This window comes from Heterodontus francisci, chromosome 32 (genome assembly GCF_036365525.1).
Source record: "Heterodontus francisci isolate sHetFra1 chromosome 32, sHetFra1.hap1, whole genome shotgun sequence".
NCBI classification, from domain to species: domain Eukaryota; kingdom Metazoa; phylum Chordata; class Chondrichthyes; order Heterodontiformes; family Heterodontidae; genus Heterodontus; species Heterodontus francisci.
The window spans coordinates 49,369,563-49,395,204 of NC_090402.1; the positions used below are offsets into that span (position 1 = coordinate 49,369,563).

The 25,642-nt window shown below is 45.5% G+C and overlaps 1 protein-coding gene and 1 long non-coding RNA gene across 4 annotated transcripts in view; one reads left to right on the forward strand and one right to left on the reverse strand.

Moving 5' to 3' along the window:
* Positions 1-19,622, forward strand: part of LOC137347800 (uncharacterized) — a 99,207-nt gene extending 79,585 nt beyond the window's left edge. The window contains exon 3 of the long non-coding RNA XR_010969022.1: positions 19,346-19,622. This is a non-coding gene — a long non-coding RNA (uncharacterized lncRNA). The remainder of the gene's footprint in view (positions 1-19,345) is intronic.
* Positions 1-25,642, reverse strand: part of glipr2 (GLI pathogenesis-related 2) — a 94,637-nt gene that overhangs the window by 13,513 nt on the left and 55,482 nt on the right. For all 3 annotated transcript variants that reach the window (XM_068012779.1, XM_068012780.1, XM_068012778.1), the window contains 6 exons: positions 21,672-21,890; positions 17,491-17,568; positions 14,887-15,126; positions 10,828-11,046; positions 3,668-3,745; positions 1,698-1,946 (listed from right to left, as the gene is read on the reverse strand). In XM_068012779.1, the coding sequence (XP_067868880.1) occupies positions 1,698-1,946; positions 3,668-3,745; positions 10,828-11,046; positions 14,887-15,126; positions 17,491-17,568; positions 21,672-21,890 (1,083 nt within the window). The remainder of the gene's footprint in view (positions 1-1,697; positions 1,947-3,667; positions 3,746-10,827; positions 11,047-14,886; positions 15,127-17,490; positions 17,569-21,671; positions 21,891-25,642) is intronic.

Here is a 25,642-nt window from a genome sequence, read left to right on the forward strand (position 1 = left end):
CATATACCATCTGCCTAGATAGGTGCAGTCTCCTGCGGCACTGATTCTCTGACATGTCTCGGTAGATTCTTCTTCAGTGGTACACCCGATGCTGAGGGTATGGTCTTCATTGCCTCCAGCTCCTTGTTCCTATTCTCTACCCTCCTCATGCTCAGGGCTCTGTATCTGCCCCTGAGGATGTTGATCCTCATCGTTACTCATCTCTATCTCAGAGTACCTTAATCCCATGTCCAGCTGTTGCCTTTCTTACAGTCATAATAATTACTGTACGCCGCTTTTATGTCCGTACGATCCCTGGAGGATCATGACCCCTTCAACTGACCACGCGTGCACAAATCACTTGCTTTGCTAACTCTGCTCACCTAATGGCAACTGCGTGCCAATGGATGAGTGCCCCTCTCAGTCATGCACTTTTTATGATCCCATCTCATTGAATGGCGCTGCATTGCCGCCACCTTCTACTTGGCCGGTTCCAGATCTAGCCTGGAATCCATGCCTTTCCACAAACATTGCAGACCAGCCCTTAATCAGCCGACAAGCTTGTTATCCATTCCTCAGAATCAGGCGGATTGCTGGGTCCCACCTTCCCCACCCCCCCAGCAAATTGGCCGACCATCGGAATGGTATAGAAAAACAGGCATGATGGTGATGCTGGTAAATTACATGCCCGCCCGCCTCCGATCTCACCCTCATTTGGCCACCAAAATCCTGCCCCTCGTGTCGGGACGATCAAACTCACACTCCAGTTCACCACCAGTAAAATTGCAATCTGTTGAATATTCATTGGCTCTGATTTTAACTGCACCCAGCTATGGGAAACCTGGCTAGTGGGTGGGGTGGGGGAGCAGTTAAAATAACGCAAATCAGTTATGCCCTCCGATCCTGCATTTTCACACCATGTCCCCATTATAATCAGCTCTTTTGAGCAGGCAAGCAGGACATCGGCAAGGAGGTAGCAGAGTCCTACTTTAAATGTGAAGATTGGGTCCGATGATGTCATCAGGACCCGATCAGCAATTTGAACTAGAGGTCTGAGTGGGATGGGGGACTGTGCCAGCTCCCACATCAGGTAAAACCTGCTGGGAGCCGAATTCTGGGCCAGGGAGGCCCAGCAAGTAAATTTTAAATGTATTTATCGGGTTTTATTGTGGACCTCCTCTGCACCCTGGTAACCACCACACCACCACCCACCCAACACAATTGGCCAGACTTACACCCCCTCCCCCCCACGAACTGCCAGTGACCTTACCCATGGGTCTCTGGCTGCAGCCTCCTGCTGCAAATTACTGCTCCTGCCCTCTGGCCTGGCTGTCGATTTGTCCAGCTGTTGAGCCTCAGTCTGCAGTTGATTGTATAAGTGAGGCCCTGCCATTTGGCAGGGTCTCCATGTTGTTGCACTTGTTGGGTTTTCCCTGTGCTCCTCCACACCCTCTCTGCCTCCCCGTTAATATCGGGGCCATTGTTTCTCTCACTCTATTTCTGTCAGTTGAGAGTGGAAGTTTCTGTAGTAGCCTCATTCTGTGGACTGCTCTGAAGGACCATGTAAACCAAGTTCCTCTGGACTTTGTTCAAGCGTTCAGGAGCTACCCAAATTCATAGTTGGGTTGGCTGGGTTGGGTTGCTGTCTCATATCAACCATTGTTTCCAGTTTTCTGACAGGAAATGCAAGAGTTTTTTTAAGAGAACAAAACCCATACCTGGCACTGATGTCACCCTGCTTGTTCCTGGTGTGCCAGGTGTCTTGCTGCTCTCTCCTTGTGCCAGCCCACCCTCAACCTCCTTCACCTTGCTGCCAACGGGCAAGACGTTTTCAGCAAAGTAACCTGGGTTGGTGATGTTACCGGCCGGGTTAAACTGAGTCACCACGACGGTGAGACCTTTGCCATCAGATGCCAGGCCAACCCCGATCTCCTTAGACTGTCTCCAAACCAACTGTGTGAAATGACCTGCAGGGCAACAACAATCAGGTGATTCACAAAGAGTGCAGACAGTGCGGCCCATATGTACAATCCATAGCTTCTACTGTCTAATCCAGTTCTCTACTGGACAGACACCCACTTTCCATTCATCATAAACTTGGCCTCGTCCAAATCTCTGCTGCCCATGTCCTAACTTGCAAAAGTCCCGTTCACTCATCAGCCCTGTGTTCACTGACCTACATTGGCTCCTGGTCTGGCAAAGCTTGATTTTGAAATTTTCATCCTTGTTTTCAAATTCCTCCATTGCCTTGCCCCTTCCTATCTTTATAACCTCCCCCAGCTCTATAACCCTCTGAGACCTCTGCGCTCCTCCAGTTCTGGCCTATACAATAACTCCTAATATTCTGTATGTCCAACAGCACGTAGAAATACTTAGACCTATAGAGATGCTCAACACATCTATTGGAAACATCCCAAGGTGATCACACACAATGAATTGCCATGAAATGCAGTGCATGTTATTATATATTTTGTACATCAGAGGATCACACAATGTTGAGTTCTTTTGGTTCTGGTACGATTGTTTGAGGAAATTAATGTTTCTCAGGCTACTAGGAGAACTCACTGCTCTTCATCAAATACTGTCATGGGATCTTTAACGTCCATATGAGCCATTAGAACAGGCAGCTGGCACTCAGTTTAATGTGTTATCCATGGCGCCACCAATAACATATCATCCCCCTCAATGTGGCTTTGGGGATTGTGTTCTCAAGCCTTGAAGTGCGGCAATTCCAATGGCCTTGATATTTGCGGGGAGGATGTGGGTGAGGTCAAAATCGGCTGAGGACCCTGGCAAGGCGTGAGACATGGAAACACAGCTGTTAAGGCAACTTGCATCTTGTAGGTCTGCCTCTCGTCTGGTAGCCAGCCAAATGGGCAGGTTTGCCCATGATTGGGAGGGTTGGGGGCAGGGGAAGCCTGTGATTGGGAGGGCTCGTGCTGGTGGAGAGACCTCTGATCAGGAGGGCTGGGGGATGGGGTGGCATGGGGAAGGCCCGCAATTGGGAGGACTGGGGCAAGCACTGCTGCTCTTCCTGGTCCTCAAGGACTGCTGAAACAGGCACTTACCTTATGGAGCTGCCTGTAACATTCAAAATGCTTAGGTCACACTCAAGGAAAGGTGGTAGTGCAGGGAGAAAGGGAATTGATCCAGGCTTTTCTCATTGTTGCTGCCAATGCATTTTGATTTTTACCATTGGAGAGTATAGTTTTCTCCTACTGCTCTGCCATGGCTATTGGGAAAGATTGAATAGGTTGGGAATTTTTTACTTTAGAGAAGAGAACACTTAGAAATGACCTGATCGAAGGCTTTAAGATTATGAATGAGTTGGACAAAGTAGTTGTGAAGAGAATGTTTCAACTTATAGGAGAATCCAAAACTAGGAACCATAAATACATGAATCCAATAAGGAAATAAGGAAAAATTCTTTGTTCAGTCAGTGGTTCGAATGCAGAATTCACTCACACAGGGAGTGGTTGAGGCAAATAGCCTAGATGCTTTTAAAAGAAAAATAGTTGAGTACATGTGAGAAAAAGGAATAGAAACATGTGCTGAACAGCTGAGGTGAGGTAGATGGAATGGAAGGAAGCTTGTGTGGAGTATAAACAAAAGTACAGACTAGTTGTGCTGTATATTCTATATAATTCTATGTAATCATTATGTATAACTGGGTCGTTCAAAAACTTACCACAACCTTTCTGAAATCCAGGAGAGGAGAAGTCATAATTTTTAATTTCATTGTACCAGGAATCAACAGCTTCCTTTCCTATAAACATTGAAACATTGATAGTGATAAAACACATTACAGTGTAAATAGAGCAGAGTCTGGGACAGGAAGAATGCCCTCGGTTATCACTGCAAATAAACTACTTACAATGAACTTTTGTTATAAACTCCTGTTATAATAAACAAGTTAAAAGTGAATTCCTGTTATACTAAACTCTTGTCAGAATACACTCGAGTTACAATAAACTGCTATCAGAATAAAATACTGCTACAATAAACTCGTTAGAATAAACAACTGTTATAAAAGAACTCCAATTATAAGTACATTTCTGTTATAATAAATTGTATTATAATTAAACTCTTCCCATGATAAACCCATTACAATAAACAGCCTTTCAGCTTCTGATATAGCGAACTTTTGTTACAATGAACTCCAGATATAATTAAATCCTGAAACTTAAGTTCCTATTATAATAAATTTATGCTATAGTTCAAATCTAATTTACAATTTCTTGGGAAGAATATTGATCTGGTGAAATATCTCAATCATTTTGTAGACTTGATTCAACTTTTGCTTCAATCAGTAGATTCTCTGCGCTCAGAGTCCCGGAAGACTCTCAAATGACTAACACAATGGCAGCCCTGAGACGACCCATTCAACCAGCCACTGAAAGAAAAGGGTTAAAGGGAAATCAGCAAAGAAAGGGTTAAGGACAAGCAGGAAGGAGGTAATTCAGTGTCCTCACCTTGTAACACAGGGCATTTTCAAGAGCAGTTAGGTGTTTTCCAGAGTCGAGTTCACATGATATGGTCAAAAGACATGGATCCACATGAACCAATGGTCAAGCTGATGCAAGGAGAGTGTCATGGAACTGTGGTTGCTTTAAATGTAGGGATATCAACAACAATAACTTGCATTTATATACCACCTTTGATGTAATAAAACATCCCAAAGAGTATCACAGGTGTGTTATCAGACAACAGTTTGACACCAAGCCACATAAGGATATATTACGACAGGTGATTTTGAGGAGAGTCTTAAGGGAGCAGTGAGAGATAGAGATGTTTAAGGAATGAATTTCAGAGTTTAGGGCCTAGGCAGCTGAAGGCATGGCCATTAATGGTGGAGTGATAGAAATCGGGGATGCATAAGAGAGCAGAATTGATGAGCGCTGATATCTGAGATGGTTGTAGGGCTGGAGAGGTTACAGTGATAGGGAGGGGTGAAGCCATATAGGGACTTGAGGATGAGGATGGAAGTTTTAAATTGGAGGCGTCTCTAGAGAAGAAACCAATGTAGGTTAACGAGTACAGGGATGATAGGTGGAGGGTGCGAGTTGGGAAAGGGCAGCAGAGTTTTGGATGACTTGAGGTTATGGAGGGTGGAAGATGGGAGGCCGGCCAGGAGAGCATTGGGTAGAAAGTCTGTTCATTTACAGGAGAACTACAGTCAACTGATCACCAGATTGAAAAGTTAAAATGTTAGAGCTGATGTCTCGGATCTGCTATCTGTGCTCACCAGAGAGCAAAACCAGAATGATAACACTCAAACTGAGGCTCAAAGGTTTGCATCGGAGGGTAAAGACTGATGTGGACTATGGGAAGATATTCTGTGGGGAAGGGAAGCTTTTGGTCTTCAATAGAATTGGTTTGGAACTCAGAGGCTGGCGGTGGGAATGTATTCACTAACTCTTGAGTGTAGCTTGTTTGGGGCAAGAAACCAGGGCACAGCTCTGATCAATACTAACAGTACATACAGGAATTGTAATGCAGTGATCCAAAAGCAACAAGATTATAGGGCTTCAAAATGCTTTTATGTAAGTGCCAGAAGTATTTGAAATGAGATGTTGGAACTTCTATTTCTTCAAAAGACCTCCAAAACCTGTGACCTCCACCACCTAGAGGGTCAAGGGCAGCGGGCGCATGGGAACACCACCTTTTCCAAGTTCTCCTCCAAGTCACACACCATCCTGACTTGGAAATCTGTTGCCGTTCTTCATTGCCACTGAGTCACAATCCTGGAACCCCTTACTTAACAGCACTGTGGGGTACCTTCACCACACCGCAACAGTTCAAGATGAAAGGCCACCACCATCTTCTCAAGGGCAACTAGGGTTGTGCAATAAATACAAGCCTAGCCAGCAACTCCCACATCCCGAACATGAATTTAAAAAAAGTTATGGAGAGCTGAGATTATATATCAGATTTTATATATATGTATTTTGAAGACACGGTTAGATACAAACAATGCTAAAATGCTGCTCAGTGTCTGGGGGAGCAGATACTGAGCCGTGTTTGAGCAGCAGGCCTCCGCTGTTCGGCATGTGATTATTCACCTTCCTAGTCTGATGCATACCCGTACTGCCAAAGTGTGGGAGTGGAAAATATATCCTATTGTGTGTCACTTTGGACCACTTACCACCAGAGATAGTGACAAATTATACTCTACTGTACAGGATACGGTGGTGTAGTGGCTATGTCACTGGACTAGTAATCCAGAGAGTATGCGCATATGCAAGCATCATCAGCATACTGCAGCGCAATGACAGAGGTGGAGTGGCCTTAGTTTTGGACTGGAGGTGACGTAGGTTAAATAGTTTGCCACTTGTCCTGTAGAATAGATCTACTCTGGCAGGGAGCTTCAAGGAGATGAGGTGAGAAAGATGGAAAAGAGCATTGGTGCAATGACACAGCCTTGCTTGAACCCAGTTTGCTGTTGGATTCGGTCAGTGTCAGATCCGTTGGCAAGAATTACAACTTGCATGTCATCGTGCAGCAGGCAGAGAATGGTGACAAATTTCTCCGGGCAGCCAAATTTGAGGAGGATTATAATCCTTCCCGGTTGATAGAGTTGAAGGCAGCCATGTATAAAGGTTGCTGCTGCTCCCTACATTTTACTTGGAGTTGTCTTGCTGTGCAGATCATGTCCACTGTGACTCTTTATTTATTTATTTATTGATACAGCACTGAAACAGGCCCTTCGGCCCACCGAGTCTGTGCTGCCCATCAACCACCCATTAATACAATTACCTTCTCACATACCCACCTTCCCTCAATTCCCTACCACCTCCCTATACTAGGGGCAATTTATAATGGCCAATTTACCTATCAACCTGCAAGTCTTTGGCTGTGGGAGGAAACCGGAGCACCCGGTGAAACCCACGCGGTCACAGGGAGAACTTGCAAACTCCGCACAGGCAGTACCCAGAATCGAACCCGGGTCGCTGGAGCTGTGAGGCTGCAGTGGACAGAATCTGCATTGTGAATCCGGTAGGACCTCTTCAGCCACGGGGAGGAGGCGGTTGAGAAGGACTCTTGCAATGACCTTCCCTGTGGCGGACAGCAGGGATACCCCTCTATAGTTACCACAGTTGGCGTTTTCGCCTTTTTTGAAGATGGCCACAATTACGGTGTCTCGGAGATCCCCTAACATGTTCTCCTGCTTCCAGATGAGGGAGATGAGACCATGTATTTGTGTCTCATACTCAGAGGCTGAGCTTCAAACCCTCGTCGATGCATCCATGGAAGCATATGAAAGAAGGGGCCTTAAGCTAAACATCTGGAAGCCAAAGGTCCTTTCCCAGCCTGCTCCCATAGCCCAACACTACTCCCCCAACTATCAAGATCCACGGCGAACCACTGGATAATTTATTTTATTTTATTTATTTATTTAGAGATACAGCACTGAAACAGGCCCTTCGGCCCACTGAGTCTGTGCCGACCAACAATCACCCATTTATACTAATCCTATATTAACCCCATATTCTCTACCACATCCCCACCATTCTCCTACCAACTACATACACTAGGGGCAATTTACAATGGCCAATTTACCTATCAACCTGCAAGTCTTTGGCTGTGGGAGGAAACCGGAGCACCCGGCGGAAACCCACGCAGACACAGGGAGAACTTGCAAACTCCGCACAGGCAGTACCCAGAACTGAACCCGGGTCCCTGGAGCTGTGAGGCAGCGGTGCTAACCACTGCGCCGCTGTGCCGCCCACTGATCCCTTCCCATACCTTGGGAACCTCCTCTTAGCAAGGGCAGACATCGATGATGAAACGCAGCATCGCCTCCAGTGTGCCAGCGCAGCCTTCGGTCATCTGAGGAAAAGAGTGTTTGATGACAAAGACCTCAAACCTGGCACCAAGCTCGTGGTCTACAGGGCCGCAGTGTTACCTGCCCTTCTCTATGTGTCGGAAACATGGACAGTACAGCAGACATCTCAAAGCCCTGGAGAGATATCACCAGTGGTGCCTCCACAAGATCCTGAACATTCAGTGGCAGGACAGACACTCCAATATCAATGTCCTCTCTCAGGCCAACATCCCCAGTATTGAGACAATGGTCATGGCTAGTCAGTTACGCTGGGTGGGCCATATGGCTGCATGCCTGACACAAGTCTCCCAAAACAAGCTTTCAACTCTGAGCTCCTTCATGGCAAAAGGCTACCAGGAGGGCAGAGGAAATGCTACAAGGATGTCCTTAAAGCCTCCCTGAAAAAATGTGACATCTCCACTGATTCGTGGAAATCTCTTGCCTTGGAATGCCCAAAATGGAGAAGAAGCATCCGCGACGGTGCCAGCCAGTTCGAACAATGTCGACATGCCCAGGCAGCAACCAAATGCAAACAGCAGAAGGAACGTTTGGAAATCCAAGCACTCCATCCACTTTCCACACCAAACACCATCTGCCCCACCTGTAGCAGAGTGTGCGGATCCAGAATTGGACTATTCAGTCACCTAAGGACCCACAACCCTGGAGTGGAAAAAAGTCGTCCTCATTCCCGAGGGACTGCCTAAGAGTCCGGAGACCTTGACTAGTAATCCTGCAAACCTGATATTAAATTCTATCATGGCAGTTTGAGAATTTGAATTCAGTTAACAAAAAGGTCTGGAAATAACATGATAGAGAAAGAAATAGAAGGATATGCTGATAGGGTAAGATGAAGAGGGGTGGGAGGAAGCTCGTGTGGTGCAGACCAATTGGACTGAGTGGCTTGTTTCTGTGCTGTAAATTCACTAATATTCTTTAGGGAAGGAAACCTGCTTTCCTTACCAAGTTCTAAAACTCTGTAAGATGGTTATTTACTGTCTATTGATTTTAGTACAACATTGGCAGGAATTTCCTGGGATAGCTCCCACTAAAGGGAGCCTCACAGCTCCAGCGACCCAGGTTCAATTCTGGGTATTGCCTGTGTGGAGTTTGCAAGTTCTCCCTGTGTCTGCGTGGGTTTTCTCCGGGTGCTCCGGTTTCCTCCCACAAGCCAAAGACTTGCAGGTTGATAGGTAGATTGGCCATTAGCAATTACCCCTAGTATAGGTAGGTGGTAGGGAAATATAGGGACAGGTGGGGATGTGGTAGGAATATGGGATTAGTGTAGGATTAGTATAAATGGGTGGTTGATGGTCGGCACAGACTCGGTGGGCCGAAGGGCCTGTTTCAGTGCTGTATCTCTAAACTAAACTAAACTAAAGGCCTGCTCGGGTCTGGAAAAAAAAACCCGACCCGAACACGACAGAAGCACATTGGAACCGAGCCCGACCCAAGTCCTTCCATTTTTTCCTGCGCCCGACCCGACCCGAGCCTGACCCGACCATAGTGTACTCACAGTACCTACCACTTTTGGATGGATGGAACGGAAGGAAGCTGCAGCATGAGCGCGATGATGTCATAGAGACGCTCACTCACTCACTGCGCAGACTCAGAATCTGTGGAGTTCTGATGCATGTTGCCCTCTTTGACGTCCCGGACTCCCAGCTCAGGCGTGCTTTTCAAATTTTGACACTTACTTACTCAACTTCCCTTTTCCTCCCAGCAGAGCAAAAGGTAGTACTGTGTGTGTCTGACCTGGACCCGGCCTGACCCGACCAGAGCCCGAAAGCCGGACCCGGAAGAGCGACCCGACCTGAACCCAATACATGTCATCGGGTCTTGTCAGGTTCGGGTTGGGTAGCAGGCCTTTAGCTCCCACTCCCCATGTGTCACTTTGCTGTAAATATGGTGGAGTGAAAGCCACTCCCAGGAATTCCAAGGCCACAGAATGAACTCATTAGTTAATTTTGTGTTAAATGTCTTGTAATCAGAGGAATTACACTGAGAATAACCACAGATAAGGATCGTCAGATGACCTATATGCAGCATAGAAGTGTAGTATAGTGGAGATTCACTGGATTTACTTGGGGAGGGCTGAAACTTTGTCAAATTAAACGGGTTGTATAGAGGCTAGGATCGAGCATTTTACACACAGGAGGCTGGATTTTAAGAGCCTGTTGCCGATCTCGTGGAGGGGGCAGGCTGCTCATCCCCGCCAATGGCATCAGTTGCCTGTACAGAGGTGCCATTTTTAAAGGGCAGCCAGCCCTGCCACCTAATTTAATTTTTTAAGCACATACCCCCCAAAATTAAATAAATACATTTCTTATGCCCCTTTCCCACCTCCCCCCTCCAATAATGATTGCATTAACTATTTCCCCTTTCCCCTCCAAAGACACTTACCTTTTACATCTGACCTTCCCCCCACAAACTGCACAAAGTTTGAAGTCCAACCTTTCCGACCATCCCCTACGCCCATTATGTGTATTTGACCCCATCCCCCACTCCTGCACTGAAAATCTTACCTTCTCCCCCCTCCCCACCAGTGTCATGTTGCCTTTCCCCGGATGGGGAATTGAAGGCATGAGAGGGCCAGCCGCTATGCTGAAGATTGCAGCAGGTCCTCAAGATTGGAGGTAAGACTATGTAAATTTATTAATTTTATTCATTTGGATATTTTAATTGAGGTCTTGTCACCCAGTGGCATGGGGGCTGCCACGGAGCCCTCGCAGGCACCGGAGGATCAGGCCTGGCCCTCCTGACGTCGAGGACCATGGCAGCCTTCATCTGGACCCATCTTCAGCCACCACTGCCCCCCCCACCCCACCCCCACCACGGATCATGACATCGAGGGCTTGGTAAAATCCAATGCAGGATGTGGAAGGAGCAGGCTTGTTGGGCTGCGGTCACCTTCTGATATCCAAACCCAGTGCATACTCTCTGACTGATGTTAATCATGAAACTGTGTGTGTGTGTGTATGTGCATGCGTGCGTGTGTGTGTGTGTTAGGCAGTGATGTGACATACCTGTGACCTGCAGACTTCCAGGGCCTTGTTGACACCAGATATTCTCCCCATATGGTGTGTCGCTGTGCTTCAATGTTCTGGAACTTGCCAGATGTTCCGCCCACTTCTCAGCCTGCTTACTGATTACCAGGTTCAGGGTTAATGGCCTCGCTCCATGCTTTGTCCGATAGTCATTCACAGATTTCAGCAATTGTGTGGCAAAATTTTTAGAACCTTCACCTGAAAGAAAGAGATCTCAGTGACGTACCGTGACTGGGAACATCAGGGCCCATATGGTGAGAGAGCTCATCCTGAGGCAGCACAATGTCTCTATCTCTGGGTAGTATGACTGTAACTATCTTTTCTGATCGTGCAGTAACTATGTGAGTGTGGTAATGGAGCCTGTGGAAGAGAAACAAGAACATGGTGGACATATGCAGCAGGTGCAAAGAGAAAAAGACGGGTACATGTTTTCAAAAGTTAATCAGAACCTTTTGGAGGGTCAAAGAGATAAAAAGGAAGAGGGGAAGGAATAGAGGCAACAGAAATTCCAACCATTAAGCGGATTGACCTGAATCACCTGCAAATGGAAAAGGAGGTAGGGTAGCCCTGATAGTAAAGGATGACATAAGGACAGTCATGAGAAAGGATCCTGGCTCAGAAGATCAGAAAGTAGAATCAGCATGGGTGGAGATTAGGAATAACAAGGGGAAGAAAGTGCTGGTGGGAGTAGTTTATGGATCCAGCTGACAATAGTTATACTGTTCGACAGAAGATTAAGCAAGAAATTATTTGAATTTGTAACAAAGGCAATGTAATAATTGTGTTGGACTTGAATCATATTATAGACTGGACCAATTAAATTGGCAAAGGTGGTCTGGAAGATGAGTTTGTAGAAAGCTTTCATGACAATTTACTGCAACAATACGTTCTGATAACAACTAGGAATAAAGCTATTTTAGATCTAGTATTGTGCAAGGAGGCAGGTTTAATTATAATCACATAGTAAAACATCCACTGGGGAAAAGTGATCAGAATGCAATTGAATTCCATGTTAAGTTGACATACTCCAGTCCCAAACATGAATCTTAAACTTAAACAAAGCCAATTACTTAGGTATGAGGGGAGAGCTGGCTAAGTTTGATTGGGTAAATAGACTAAAAGTTATGGTGGCAAATAAACAGTGGGAAACATTTAATGAAACAATTTAAAATATTCAACAAAAGTACATTCCATTACAAAACAAAAACTCAAAAAGAAAGATCCATCCATTGCTTACTAGGGAAGTTAAGGATAGTATTACATATGAACATACGAATTAGGAGCAGGAGTAGGCCACTCGGCCCCTTGAGCCTGCTCCGCCATTCAACAAGATCATAGCTGATCTGATTGTAACCTCAATTCCACATTCCCACCTACCCCCGATAACCTTTCACCCCCCTGCTTATCAAGAATCTATCTACCTCTGCCTTAAAGATATTCAAAGACTCTGTTACCATGCCTTTTGAGGATGAGTTCCAAAAACTCACAACCCTCTGAGAGAAATAACTTCTCCTCATCTCTATCCTAAATGGGCGACCCTTTATTTTTAATGTGACCCCCTGGTTCTAGATTCTCCCACAAGAGGAAACATCCTTTCCACATACACTCTGTCAAGACCCCTCAGGATCTTGTGTGTTTCAATCAAGTTGCTTCTTACTCTTCTAAACTCCAGCAGATACAAGCCTAGCCTGTCCAACCTTTCCTCATAAGATAACCATTCCTGGTATTAGTCTAGTAAACCTTCTCTGAACTGCTTCAAATGCATTTCCATCCTTCCTTAAATAAATACTGTACACAGTACTTCAGATGTGGTCTCACCAATGCCCTGTATAGCTGAAGCATAACCTCCCTACTTTTGTATTCAATTCCCCTCGCAATAAACGATAACATTCTATGAGCTTTCCTAATTACTTGCAGTACCTGCACACTAACCTTTTGTGATTCATGCAGTAGGACACCCAGATCTCTCTGCATCTCAGAGCTCTGCAATCTCTCACCATTTAGATAATATACTTCTTTTTTATTCTTCCTGCCAAAATGGACAATTTCACATTTTCCCACATTATACTCCATTTGCCAGATCTTTGCCCACTCACTTAAACTATCCATATCCCTTTGTAGCCTCCTTATGTCCTCTTCCCAACATACTTTCCTACCTCCTGGGTTGCTCGCAGGAGTAACCTAGAGATTAGTCTTCAATTCCTGGAGACTCCAGGAAACTCCTGGAGTGTTGGCAACCCTACATTGGCACTTAGTCAAACAGAAAAACTGTAGGTAAAATGGGGAAATACATGGGAAATACCAGGTCTGAAATGAAAAGTAGTGCTAGGTTGTGATGTGATATTTTTTCTCAGTACTGTGTGATACTGTGTGTAATCTGTGCTTGCTTATGCAGGCGCAGGGGCTAGTCTGTAGTTTGACATGAGGACAAGTTAGGGACAAAATCCTTAACATTTGTGTGAGATGTAGAATACTCCCACAAGCCTCACTCTGTGACATGAATCCAACTGCTTGGAAGATGGAGGAAGTGATGGTCACTACTTCTGTGATGAGTGCAGCTTCCTAGTGTCACACTTCCTGCTCCATATCTCCTATCCTGCCCTGACTGAATCCCAGTGCAATGGAAAGGCAATGGGCTCCCCCCCCCTCAGCCCCATCTCCCTTTCAATTCTATGAACCCCCCTGCCTCCTAGTCTGTCTCCGGGGGGCCCAATAAATTCAGCCGTATGTCTGTATGGCGTGTGTCTGTGGGTGTGTGTTTATGTGGGTGTGTCTGTAGGAGTACATGTGTGTGGCTGTGTGTTTATATCTGTGTTTGCGTGTGTTTGCGGGTGTGTGTTCATGTAGGTGTGTCTGAAGGTGTGTGTTTATGTGGCTGTTTCTGTGGGTGTGAGTGAATATGAGTGTGGGGCCATAATTTTACGCCATTCCAGCGAGCCGGATGGTGGGGGTGGCGTAAAATTGAACGGGAGGCCCCAGGAGGCCTTCCCGACCCACTCCCGCCTCTTCCCCACTTTATGTGGACGGGTGGGGGTGGGGAGGGGGGTGAGAAACGGGTCGCCTGCCCCAGGCCAATCAAGGCCCTTAAGTGGCCACTTAACAGCCATTTAAGGGCCTTCGCCCACCTCCACGGGGATTTTACCCATGGCAAGTGGGTGTCCGGGAGACGTGAAAGGCTGTCCAAGAAAGCTGGTGGCCTCTCAATGCCCGATTGAGGGCTGCCCCCACTTTCCCAACCACCCCCAGGACACGAGACCCCCCCCCCCCCCCACCACCGCCTCCCCCCAAACGACCACCCTTGCCTCACCGGGGCATGACCGATTTCCCCGGCGAGGCAAACCAAACTTACCTGCACTCCTGGCTCCATGCCCTCTGCTGGGCTGCGGGTGAAAGTCCTGCCTCGGACCAATTAAAGCCTGGGACACGTAAAATGCAGGATGGATCCCTGGGCTGGGCGGAAGTTGGTTCGCCACCGACTTTTACGTGTGTTTATGTGCGTGTGTCTGTGGGAATGCGTGTGTGTTTTTGCGGGTGTGTATGTGATAGTGGGTGTAGGAGTGTCTGTGCGTATGTGGGTGGGGGTGTGCACGTGTGAGTGCATGGGTTTGGGAGGGGTTACACATTACTGTGGAAATCTGGACCAAACTATCAGTGGGACAGGGATTTGTTGGCAGTAAATTAAGCCCATGCTCCACCCCTTAATACTTGAGTAAAGTATTACATTATTAAAAATTTACTTCACTGCTTTCAAACTCTCTCTCAAATATTCACTCTTTCTGCTGATTTTTGACTGTTTTACTGTCAATTCAGAATAAAAAAGGTCTGCAGAACCCTCAGTCTGTGTATAGCTCTGAAGGACTGAGTCAATTTTTAGCTGGAGGAAGTTGCGACTCCTCCAAGACTGGATGCCTATACTGTGTTCAGAGTGCTCAGGAGTGACCTGAACATACCCTTGGGTCACTATCCCATATCAACCATTGTTTCCAGTTTCCTGACAGGAGCAAGAATTGTTTTTTTTTTAGAGAATAAAATGTGTACCTGCTACTGGTGCCACCCTGCTTGTTCCAGGTGTCTTGCCACTCTCACCTTGTGCCGACCCACCCTCGCCTTCCTTCACCTTGCTGCCAATGGGCAAGACATTTTTAGCAAAGTAGCCTGCATTGGTGATGTTACCGGCCGGGTCGAACTGAGCCACCACAATAGTGAGACCTTTGCCATCAGATGCCAGGCCAACTCCAATCTCCTTGGACTCTCTCCAAACCAACTGTGTGAAATGACCTGCAGAGCAACAACAGTTGGGTGATTTACAAAGAACACTGGACAGAGTGGCCACGCGTATAATCCGCAGCTTCTACTGTATGTCTAGCATAATGCAAGAGACAATCCTTCCGTGCAGCTCTTATCCAAAACCTATTCCAGAACTTTGGAAAATGAAGTTACTCATTCCCAGCATGAATATGGTAGAAACTTGCTTTTAATATAGAACATCGTCCAAATGCACTTCACAGAGGCATAATAAAAAGGCACCAAACCAATAAAGAAAATATTAGAGGGGATTACCAAAAGCTTGGTTAAAGAGGTGGGTTTTAATGAAGAGAGGCAAGTGGAAAGGCTGAGTGGTTTCAGGGAAGTTAATTTCAAAACATGTGACCTAAGCAGCTGAAGACATGGAGTGACAGGTGGGAGAGATGCTCAGAAGGCCAGGGTCAGAAAGAGTGGATGTTTAGGAAAGAGGAATGCTGAAAGAAGATATAGAGATGGTGGAGAGGTGATGGGGGAAGCGCGAGGCTATGATAGGATTTGACAAGGATGAGAATTTTAAATTTGGATGTGTTGAGAAGACTGCGAGCTATCAGAGGCAGCTCATCAGGTAAAGCAAGTGAGACACTGCCTCATCTGGAATTGTGTGTGTGGGCTTTGCTGTTGGCAGCAGCTCGAGACCCAGATGTGATAAGAGGGAGCGTTGGAGGTTTACAACGTGCATATCAAGTAAACAAGTTCAAGAAAAATAGTTGGCTTTGCAAAGTGATTGTTGGCTCCCTCTTCACTCACCCCTGCTGCCCCTCTCAATCTTTCCTTTGACCTCGCTTTCTTTTTATAATGAAAGATAGCCATGGACAAGAAAATGAAATGCATTGCGGGTATGTGAGTGGCCTGCAGCCATGGTAACATGCCTCACTTGCCCAGAACATCACTACCAATGGGAATCATTGCAGATCAGTGAGGTCATGAGTGATGGGCGAGCAGGTCTTGTTGCAGGATAGGATATAGATGTCAGAGTTTTGGATGACCCCAAATTTACAAAGGATGGAAGGTGAGAGGGCATGAGGCAACTGGAGTAGTCGAGTCTGAAGATGACAAAAGCATGGATAAGAATTTCAGCAGTAGATGGACTGAGGCATGGTATAAAGGTGAGCTTGCAGTGTTGGACATAGACAATCTTTGTGGTGGAGAGATTATTGGGTAGGAAGCTTAGCTTGGGGTCAAATAAGATGGTGAGGCTGCAAATGGTTTGGTTCAGCATCAGTATATGGCCAAGGCGAGTGATGGTCAGTGGCAAGAGGTCCAAAGAAAATGGATTTGTTTTTCCCAGTGTTTAGCTAGGGGAATTTGCAGCATATCCAGGACTGGATATCAGACAAGCAATCTAACAGCACAAACGCAATGGAGTTCGGAGAGATGAAGAAGTAGAGCTGGATATCGTCAGCACACATGTGAAAGTTGGCCCCATGTCTGTCGGTAGTATCGCCAAGCGGTAACATAAATGAGAAAAAGGAGGGTGGGCTAAGGATTGATCCTTGGAGAATTCTTTAGCTAACGTTGCGGGGACAGGAATTAAAGCCATTGTTGGAGATGCTCTGACTACGATTGGATAAGTGAGATTTGAGCCATGTGAGGAGAGTGTCATTGTGCTGGACAATGGAAGAGAGACGTTGGGGGAGGATAGTGTGGTCGATTGTGTCAAGAGCTGCAGAGAGGCTGAGGAGGATGACCAGGGAAAATGTATCACAGTCAGCACTCAGAAACATTTAACCACTTGTACAACCTAAGGACATTCGTGTATAATGACAATAAATGGACAAGCCAGAGCATGACGTCAACAGAGGGAGTCATCAGCCAAAACAAGTCAGCAAACCAACTACCTTACTAACAGATAATAATGTTCTCTTAATAAAAGTTTCCCCACCCAGTCCCATCCAAATTGCATCGCAATTCCATCCCATTTCCATCTAATAAACTGGTGGATCAATGCATGTTGAGTGATGGCTTTACTACAGTGGCTCTTCCAAATCTCTGCAAACACTGGGATTCTTCACATTATTCTTGAAGCTCCATCTCCCTTATTGAGTCGAGTCCCATTACTTCAGTGATTGGAGCCCGCATTCAGTCTATCTTTTCAAGTTTGCGATCATTACTTACACTGATAGCATCATACGTGTAACTGGGTTCAGCCATTGGCAGAGGCAGCTGGCATTCAGTTTAATGTCTCATTCAAAAGACGGCACCAACAATACACCTTCCCCTTGAAATGTGGTAAATACAATGACCCAGTCCATCTTTTAAATCTTGATGCAATCTGTTCTATTCATTGTCCCAGAAGTGACTGATCATGACATACAACTAGAACTATCAGAAACTTACCACAATTCTTTTGAAATCTGGGAGCAGAGAAGTCATAATTTTTAATTTCATTATACCAGGAATCAACAGCTTCCTCTCCTGTAAACATTGAGAGAATGATTCAATTAAATCCTTTGCCAGGTTAATCGAGCAGAGACTGACTGAGAAAGCAATGCCCTTAGATATCACTGCATGCAACCTTGTTTTAGAGACACCTGTCACAATTAAACTCCAGTTATCATAAACCTTTGTTATAATAACACACTGTTACCCTAAATCCTTTATAATAAAACATGTTATGAAAAATTGCTGTTGTAATAAACAATCGCTATAAATTCATTTTAATGAATTCCTGTTATAATAAATGTCTATTATAATAAACCCAATTTTGACCAACCCATTCCAATAAAACCACGGTAAAAACTTGATTGATAAATTTCTATTATAAACTCCTGTAATAATAAAAATCCTGTTATAATTTAACTCTTGTTAAAGTTAACCAGTGTGACAATACAGCTCTGTTACAACGAATTCTTGTTACAATGAACACCTGCTATACTAAATACTACATTATAAAACTCCAGCTATATTTGACACTGATATAATTGGGTATATTAGAGAGCATTTCAAATTGAATAATCTGTGAGGCTGCAGTATAAACAGAGAAACTAAGTCTTTGCTCCAAGGATTTAGATTCATCACTTTCAGTCACATTTGGAACAACACTATCCAGAAAAGAGAAGTCTGAGAGGTGACATAATAGATATCTTTTTAATTACGAAAGGTTTTGATAGGGTGGACACAGAGAAGATGTTTGCACTTGTGGGGAGTCCAAAACTAAGGGTTATAATGTTACGATCCTATAAGGGACTGTTATGTTTAAAAAGAGAAAGTCGAATTTCCAGTTATTGCTGAAAGAATTACGCCACAAGATTTCACGTTTTAAACAAAAAACTTAACTGTACAAGAGTTGAACAAAGCAAAACACTACTAACTTAACTTTACAATTTGGAAACACTTATATTTTAAACTTAAAATCTTAACAGAACATGAAGTCGAATACTTCAAACTCTAAATCTCAACAGAACACTTCTTTTTGACTGTTATTTTTACCTCAAGAATTCCCCTATATGTTACAGGATCTTGGCAGTTTGTTCACTTATGGGACCAATCCACAGTGTACCACAGCTGTTAGAGATTCACTTTGATTCCTTAGTTTCTCAGCAATCTTTCAAGGTATGGTAGCTCCCGAATATGGACTTCCCAGCTTGAACATGGGCCTGCCTCAAAACAAAAACACCCCTGGTTCCTGATGGCCTTTTTGCTCCTGAGCCCAACTGCTTTCAAAGCCAACAGCTTTTCAAAAGCCAACTGCTTGACTGAAACCAACAGCTTTCCAAAGCTAACTTACTGACCCAATAGGCATCTCACTAGTGTTACGACCAAGTGGGAAAGGTGTCTAGGGGTCTTTTACTGTCTTCACCTGGTCTCATTGTAACAGGGTTTAATTTTAAACACCCTGTGTTTTGTGCTCCCCCTTTGGTGAATCCTTGTTCACCAGTTTCCAATTATAAGGCAAAGATATGAGCCTCAACAGGCTTTCTTAGCTTTAAAGAAGAAAAGTGAAATTTATTAAAACTTAAGCTAAAGCTCTAATTTGGTTAATAACTATGAATACACAAGGCACCCACGTTAGCATGCATATGCGATATGCACATGCAAATGGAGAAAAGAGAAGAAAAATAAAATGGAGATGTTTGAGGCAATATCAGAAGAATTCCTTGTTTACTGTGCTTCGAGCTCACTGTAGTCCTTTTGTAGGCAGTCTTGTTTTTCGTTGGGGCTGAGTATTCATCTTAAACCTTTTTCACTGTAGGAGACTTTTCTCTCTTGGGGTTCATGTGTCTTCAGTAGTTTCCGAAGCTGAGAGGTGAAAGCAAGATGAGAGAAGACAGTCCAGGAGAAAACAGCCTTCTGAGTTCAAAATCCCTATTGGAAGTTCAAATTCAAAAAAACTCCAACAGTCAACCAGTCATGTGACCAAACTGGTCCGACCACGTCAGTTTGTGTATTTGGCCATCTTAGCAGTTAACCTGGAATGCTAGCCTTTCCACCTTCAACATCTGGTAATCAAATGTCCATTGTGGATTAAATTGGAGCAGGGAATAGCTCCTTTGTCTTTTGAAGTACTTGTCTGTCTCTCTCCAGCCAAAGTCTCCAATTGTTTTTTTAAAGCAAGTTCTTTCTTCACCAACAATAGTTTAAAATCAATGTCCATGTGGCAAAATTAATTTTACTCATTCTTAGCAGGTGGGGGGCTTGCCTGACACGACCAACATCTATCTCCATAGCATAGTGGTACATGTGCGATGTCTCAGTTAGCAATTTAAGTTAATTACCTTTCCAACTCACAAAACATCTCCTGGATTTCTGATAGCCACATGAATAATTGATATTGCTAACAATGACCGAGCAATTTCTTCTAAACTTTCTGGTTCCGACTACCCAACTAAATGAGACCACCTACGGTTTTATGGCTCTCACCTCTTTAATTCTGTTGCTATAGATGTTTGAACTTTAAATCTTGGGTTGTCTGCAACCTTTTGAAATTCTTACAACTGCATATTTAATTTCCCAAAACTAAAAGTGACTTCTAAAATATTAATACAAACCATGAACCAGGTGATTGTAACAATAAATTTAAGATACCAATTAATTCAGGAAAATTTACTTTACCCAAATTGTGGTTAGAATGTGAAACTCGCTACCACATGGAATGATTGAGGTGTTTAGCATAGACGCATTTAAGGAGAAGATGAGGGAGAAAGGAATAGAAGGATATGCTGATAGGGTGAATGAAATAGGTGAGAGGAGGCCCATGTGGAGCATAAACACCAGCATAGATCATTTGGGTGGAATGGCCTGTTTCTGTACTATGCATGCTCTATAATTCAATGTAAGATTCAATGCTTCTTGCTGTGAGATGTGGATTTCACCAGAAGGCACAATTTAGTTTTTATTTATTTGGAAAGATATATGATGGTTGCATTTAAAAATGTGGGGAATTCATTATGTAGAAATGAAAGTAGTCTGTATCCAAGAGTGACCCAGACTGATGCATTGTATCAAAGGGGAAGAGGAGAGCAATAGGGAAAGAAGAATGAGGGATTCAGTGCCCAGGGGCCAGCTTCCCATCCTCACCCACTGCCATCCTGGTTGGCCTCAGACATGAGTAAAATTTTGTAAGACGCTAAAAGAAAATATACCACTCAAGAAAACAGAGACTTGAGCACATAATCTAGGCTGACACTCCAGTACTGAGGAAGTGCTGCGCTGTCGCAGGTGCCACCTTTCAGATGAGGTGTCATATTGAGGTCCCTTCTGCCCCCTCAAGTGGAAGTAAAAAAATACCATGGCACGATTTTGACAAAGAGCATGGGATTTCTTGGTGTCTTGTCCAATATTTATCCCTTAATCACATCACTAAAACAGATTTTCTGGCATTATCACTTTGTTGTTTGTGGGACCTTGCTGTGTGCAAATTGGCTGCTGTATTTCCAAGACCCTGCAGTAGCGCTTCTGATGCAGAGGTGAGAGTGCTACCAACTGAGCCAAGGCTGACACTGTTCATCCTTGTCTGCAATCAGGTTAGGATGATATTCTGGAATTTCACTGGACTTACTTTGGGGAGGGTGGAAACTTTGTTGAATTAAGTGGGTTGTATGGCGCCCAAGGTACAGCAAATGCACCAAGGCTCTTTAGACGGCACCTTCCAAACCCACGACCTCTAGCACCTCGAAGGACAAAAGCAGCAGATGCATGGGAACACCCCACCTGCAAGTTCCCGTCCAAGTCACACACCATCCTGACTTGGAACTATATCGTAGTTCCTTCACTGTCGCTGGGTCAAAATCCTGGAGCTCCCTTCCTAACAGCACTGTGAGTATACCTACCCCACATGGACTGCAGCGGTTCAAGAAGGCACCACCTTCTCGAGGGCAATTAGGAATGGGCAATAAATGCTGGCATAGCCAGTGATGCCCACATCCCATGAATGAATAAAAAAAAATTGCACATGGGCTGTGGAAGGAACAGGCTCGATGGCTGACGTCACCTTCCGATATCCAATTCCAGTGTATGCTTTCCAATTGATGTTAACCATGAAACAGTGTGTGAGTGTATCAGGCAGTGATGTGACATACCTGTGACCTGCAGACTGCCAGGGCCTTGCTGACACCAGATATTCTCCCCATATGATGTGTCGCTGTGCTGCAATGTTTTGGAATTTAACAGATGCTTCGCCCACTTCTCAGCCTTCTCACTGATTACTGGGTTCAGGGTTAATGGCTTTGCTCCATGCTTTGCCCGATATTCATTCACAGATTTCAGCAACTGTGCCGCAAAACCTCCAGAATCTTCACCTGAAAGAAAGAGATCTCAGTGATGTACCATGAACAGGAACTGCAGGACACGTTCAGTGAGAGAGCTCATCCATGCATAATGGGTGGAATTTTATGCTGTCCCCCCTGGCGGGTTTGGAGGTGGGAATAGCATAAAATCGGGTGAGATGGTGGCATGAGAGGACCCCACCACCATCCCGCCTCTGCCGAAATTTAGTTCGGGGCAGTAAGGCCTGTGAATGGCCTTTCCGCCCCACCGCCAATTGAGGCCCTTAACCGGATAACTAACCCCCAATTAAGGGCATCTTCCCACTGCAGACACAATTACCCGTGTGGCAGGCGGCCCTGTTGCCACAGGGGAAGCACAGCACAGGAAACTGTGTGGGCTACTTCCTGGCTACAGGGGGCATAGTGGGGGGTGGGGGTGCCCCTCATTCAAAGGCACTTAGTGCCTGAACGAGGGACCTGGAAGTGGGGGTCCGCTGAGGGCCACTCCCTCTTCCCATGCTGCCAACCCCCTCTCCTCCCCTACCCCACAACCCCCACACATGAGACCCTCTCCCACCCTGAACTACCTTGAGCCTGGTTCCAGCACTGCTGCTCAGTGTCTGGTGGCCACAGCTGCCAGCCTTTGATTGGCTGACAGCTCTGTAAGGCCGGGACTTCTGGCAGCGGTGTCCTAAATCATACGGAAGACCCACCACTGTCCAGTTAAGTGCTAGATTGGGACTAAATTCGGGCCTTCCATACAAGAGCCTACGCGGGATTTCGGCATCAGTTTGCCCCGACATCGAATGTCCTGCCGCCAGTACAAAATTCCACCCAATGTCTCTCTCTCTCCAGGGAAAGTGTCTGTATTCTGAGGCTCCACTGTGTGGCAGTGCCCTGAAGTTACAGTCTATTTGATGTGTGTTTATAGGCCTCCCATCTTCCATCCTTTGTAAACTTGAGCTCATGCAAAACTCTGCTGCCCATATTCTAACTTGTACCAAGCTCCATTCACCCCTACACTAACTTACATTGGCCCCTGGTCTGGCAAAGCCTTGATTTTAAAATTTTCATCCTTGTCTTAAAATCCCTCCATAGTCTCGCCTCTCCCTATTCTTCTTTATTTATTCATTCATAAGTGTAGGTGCCGCTGGCAAGGATAACATTTCCTAATTGCCCTTGAGAAGGTGGTGGTGAGTTGCCTCCATGAACCACTGCAGCCTGTGTGTTATTAGTTTTTTCTAACACAATCACTATGCTACTGTACTGTAACTCTGTAATCTCCTTCAGCCATTACAACTCACCAAGATCCCTGCACTCCTCCAATTCTGACCTCTTGTACATCCCGATTTTAATTGCTCCACTAGTGGCAGCCATGCCTTCACCTGTCTAGACCTTAAGCTCTGGAATTCCCTTCCCTTAACCTCTCTGCCTGTCTACCTCTTCCTCCTTCTTTACGATACCTTAAAACCTACCTCAATGTCAAATTTTATTGGATAACGCTGCTGTGAAGTGTCTTGGGATGTTTTACTACATTAAAAACATCATATAAATGTTGTTGTTTACATGTGTCCCTGTGTTGCACAGGACCCGATATTTACAGCAGGTAGGGTTGGATCAAATAATGCGGAGGGGAAAACTGGAAATCCCGGTGTTGCAGAGATCCTGAAGATCCTAATGGCTGGAGCTCATTATCATTTTTTTGTTACCTATCCGACAGCTGGTCAGATTGACAGGCTGAGGACAGTCCCTGGCAAGTGGAAAAGATCGGGGCTTGCTTTGGGTGGAGCATGGGGATGGGACAGGATCCAGCAATCAGGAGTGAAGGAAAGATTGGAGTTTTGGGGCTCGGGGAGGTGGGGGAGGTGGGGGTTTTGGTCACCAATGACGGCAGCAAGAGGGGCCACATTCGTCCATGGGAAGGGAGAATGTTTGCTTGAGGTGACGGAGGAAACTCTCCTGCTCCTTTTGGCCCACAAGGAATGCTTTAACAAGTACTGACCTTCTGGTGCTGGCAGATCCCAACTTCAATTCACTGCTGGGTTTCCCAAGCCCTGGGAAACATAACCTGCTCATTTACAGTGTAGGAGCGTGATTTAAATATTGTAACAAAGTGTCACACTTCCCTAAGTGGGACAAATGGGATATTTGTGCAGCACCAACCCTAAAAATGGTGATAGTCGGGTTGGGGATGCATTCCTGATTTTTTATTTTGAAACCACACCCCAACCCGCACCCGCCCATCGTGGGAGTTAGTATCGACCACAGTGTTTGCACGGCCCGTACAGTGAGGAGAACCAGCACAGCACCACAATAAACAGCAATTTGACCTCACTCTGCACAACCATGTGATTACACATCTGCAAGGCCATTTGAGTGCACCACGGGATGGTCATGTGACTGCATCCCACATGGCCAAGTTACCATCCCCTATATGTCCACATGACTGCCCCCTGCATGGCCATGTGACAACACGCTTGGGGGCCATGTGAGCATAATCCGCCTGGCCATGAGACTCCACCCTGTGGGGCCATATACCCCCTGCACGGCCAGTGATTGCACCCTGCACAGCCATATGATCACATCCCTACATAGCCATGTGTCCACGCCCTTCAGGACCATTTAACCGCACTGGTTGATCATACAGTAATGCAGTTGGGCTTGAACCACCACCATCCCGCCCGATTAAATGCCCTCCCCACCACCAAACTCGCCACGGGGGAGAGCATAAAATCCAGCCTGGCATGTAGTGGTAACGTCACTGGACTAGTACTCCAGCGACCCAGGCTAATATGAGTATTGTGTACAGTTTTGGCCTCCTCATCCAAGGAAGGATATACTTGTCATTGAGGGAGTGCAACGGAGGTTCACCAGACTAATCCCTGGGATGGTGGGATTGTCTTATGAGGAGAGATTGAGGAAACTGGGTCTATTCTTTAGAGTTTTGAAGAGTGAGAGGTGATCTCATTGAAACTTACAAAATTCTTACAAGGCGTGACAGGGTGGATGTAAATAGGATGTTTTTCCTGGCTGGTGAGTCTAGAACCAGGGGACATAGTCTCAGAATAAGGGGAAGGCCATTTAAGACTGAGATGAGGAGGAATTTCTTCACTCAGAGGGTGGTGAATCTTTAATTCTCTACCCCAGAGGGCTGTGGAAGCTCAATCATTGAGCATGTTCAAGTCAGAAGTCGATAGATATCTGGATACTAATGACATCAAGGGATAGGGGAACAGCGCGGGAAAGTGTCATCAAGGTAGATGACCAACCATGATCTAATTGAATGGTGGAGCAGACACGATGGGCTGAATGGCCTAGTCCTGTTCCTATGTTCCTACTCTGAGGATACGGGTTCAAATCCCACCACAGCAGCTGTGGAATGGCCTAGGCTGAATGGCCTAGTCCTGTTCCTATGTTCCTACTCTGAGGATACGGGTTCAAATCCCACCACAGCAGCTGTGGAATTTGAATTCAGTTGTTTATTAAAAAAATCTGGAATTGAAAGCTAATCTTAGTAATGGTGACCATGAAACTACCATCGGTTGTATTAAAAACCCATCTGGTTTACTAATGTCCTTTTGGGGAAGAACATCTGCTGTCCTTATCTAGTCTGGGCTACAGGTGACTCCAGACCCTCAGCAATGTGGTTGATTCTTAACTGCCCTCTGAAATGACCTAGCAAGCCATTCGGTTGTACAAAAACCACTATACAAAATGTGAAAAGGAATAAAACCAAATGGAACACCTGGCATTGACCCAGCCCTGCAAAGTCCTTCTTACTAATA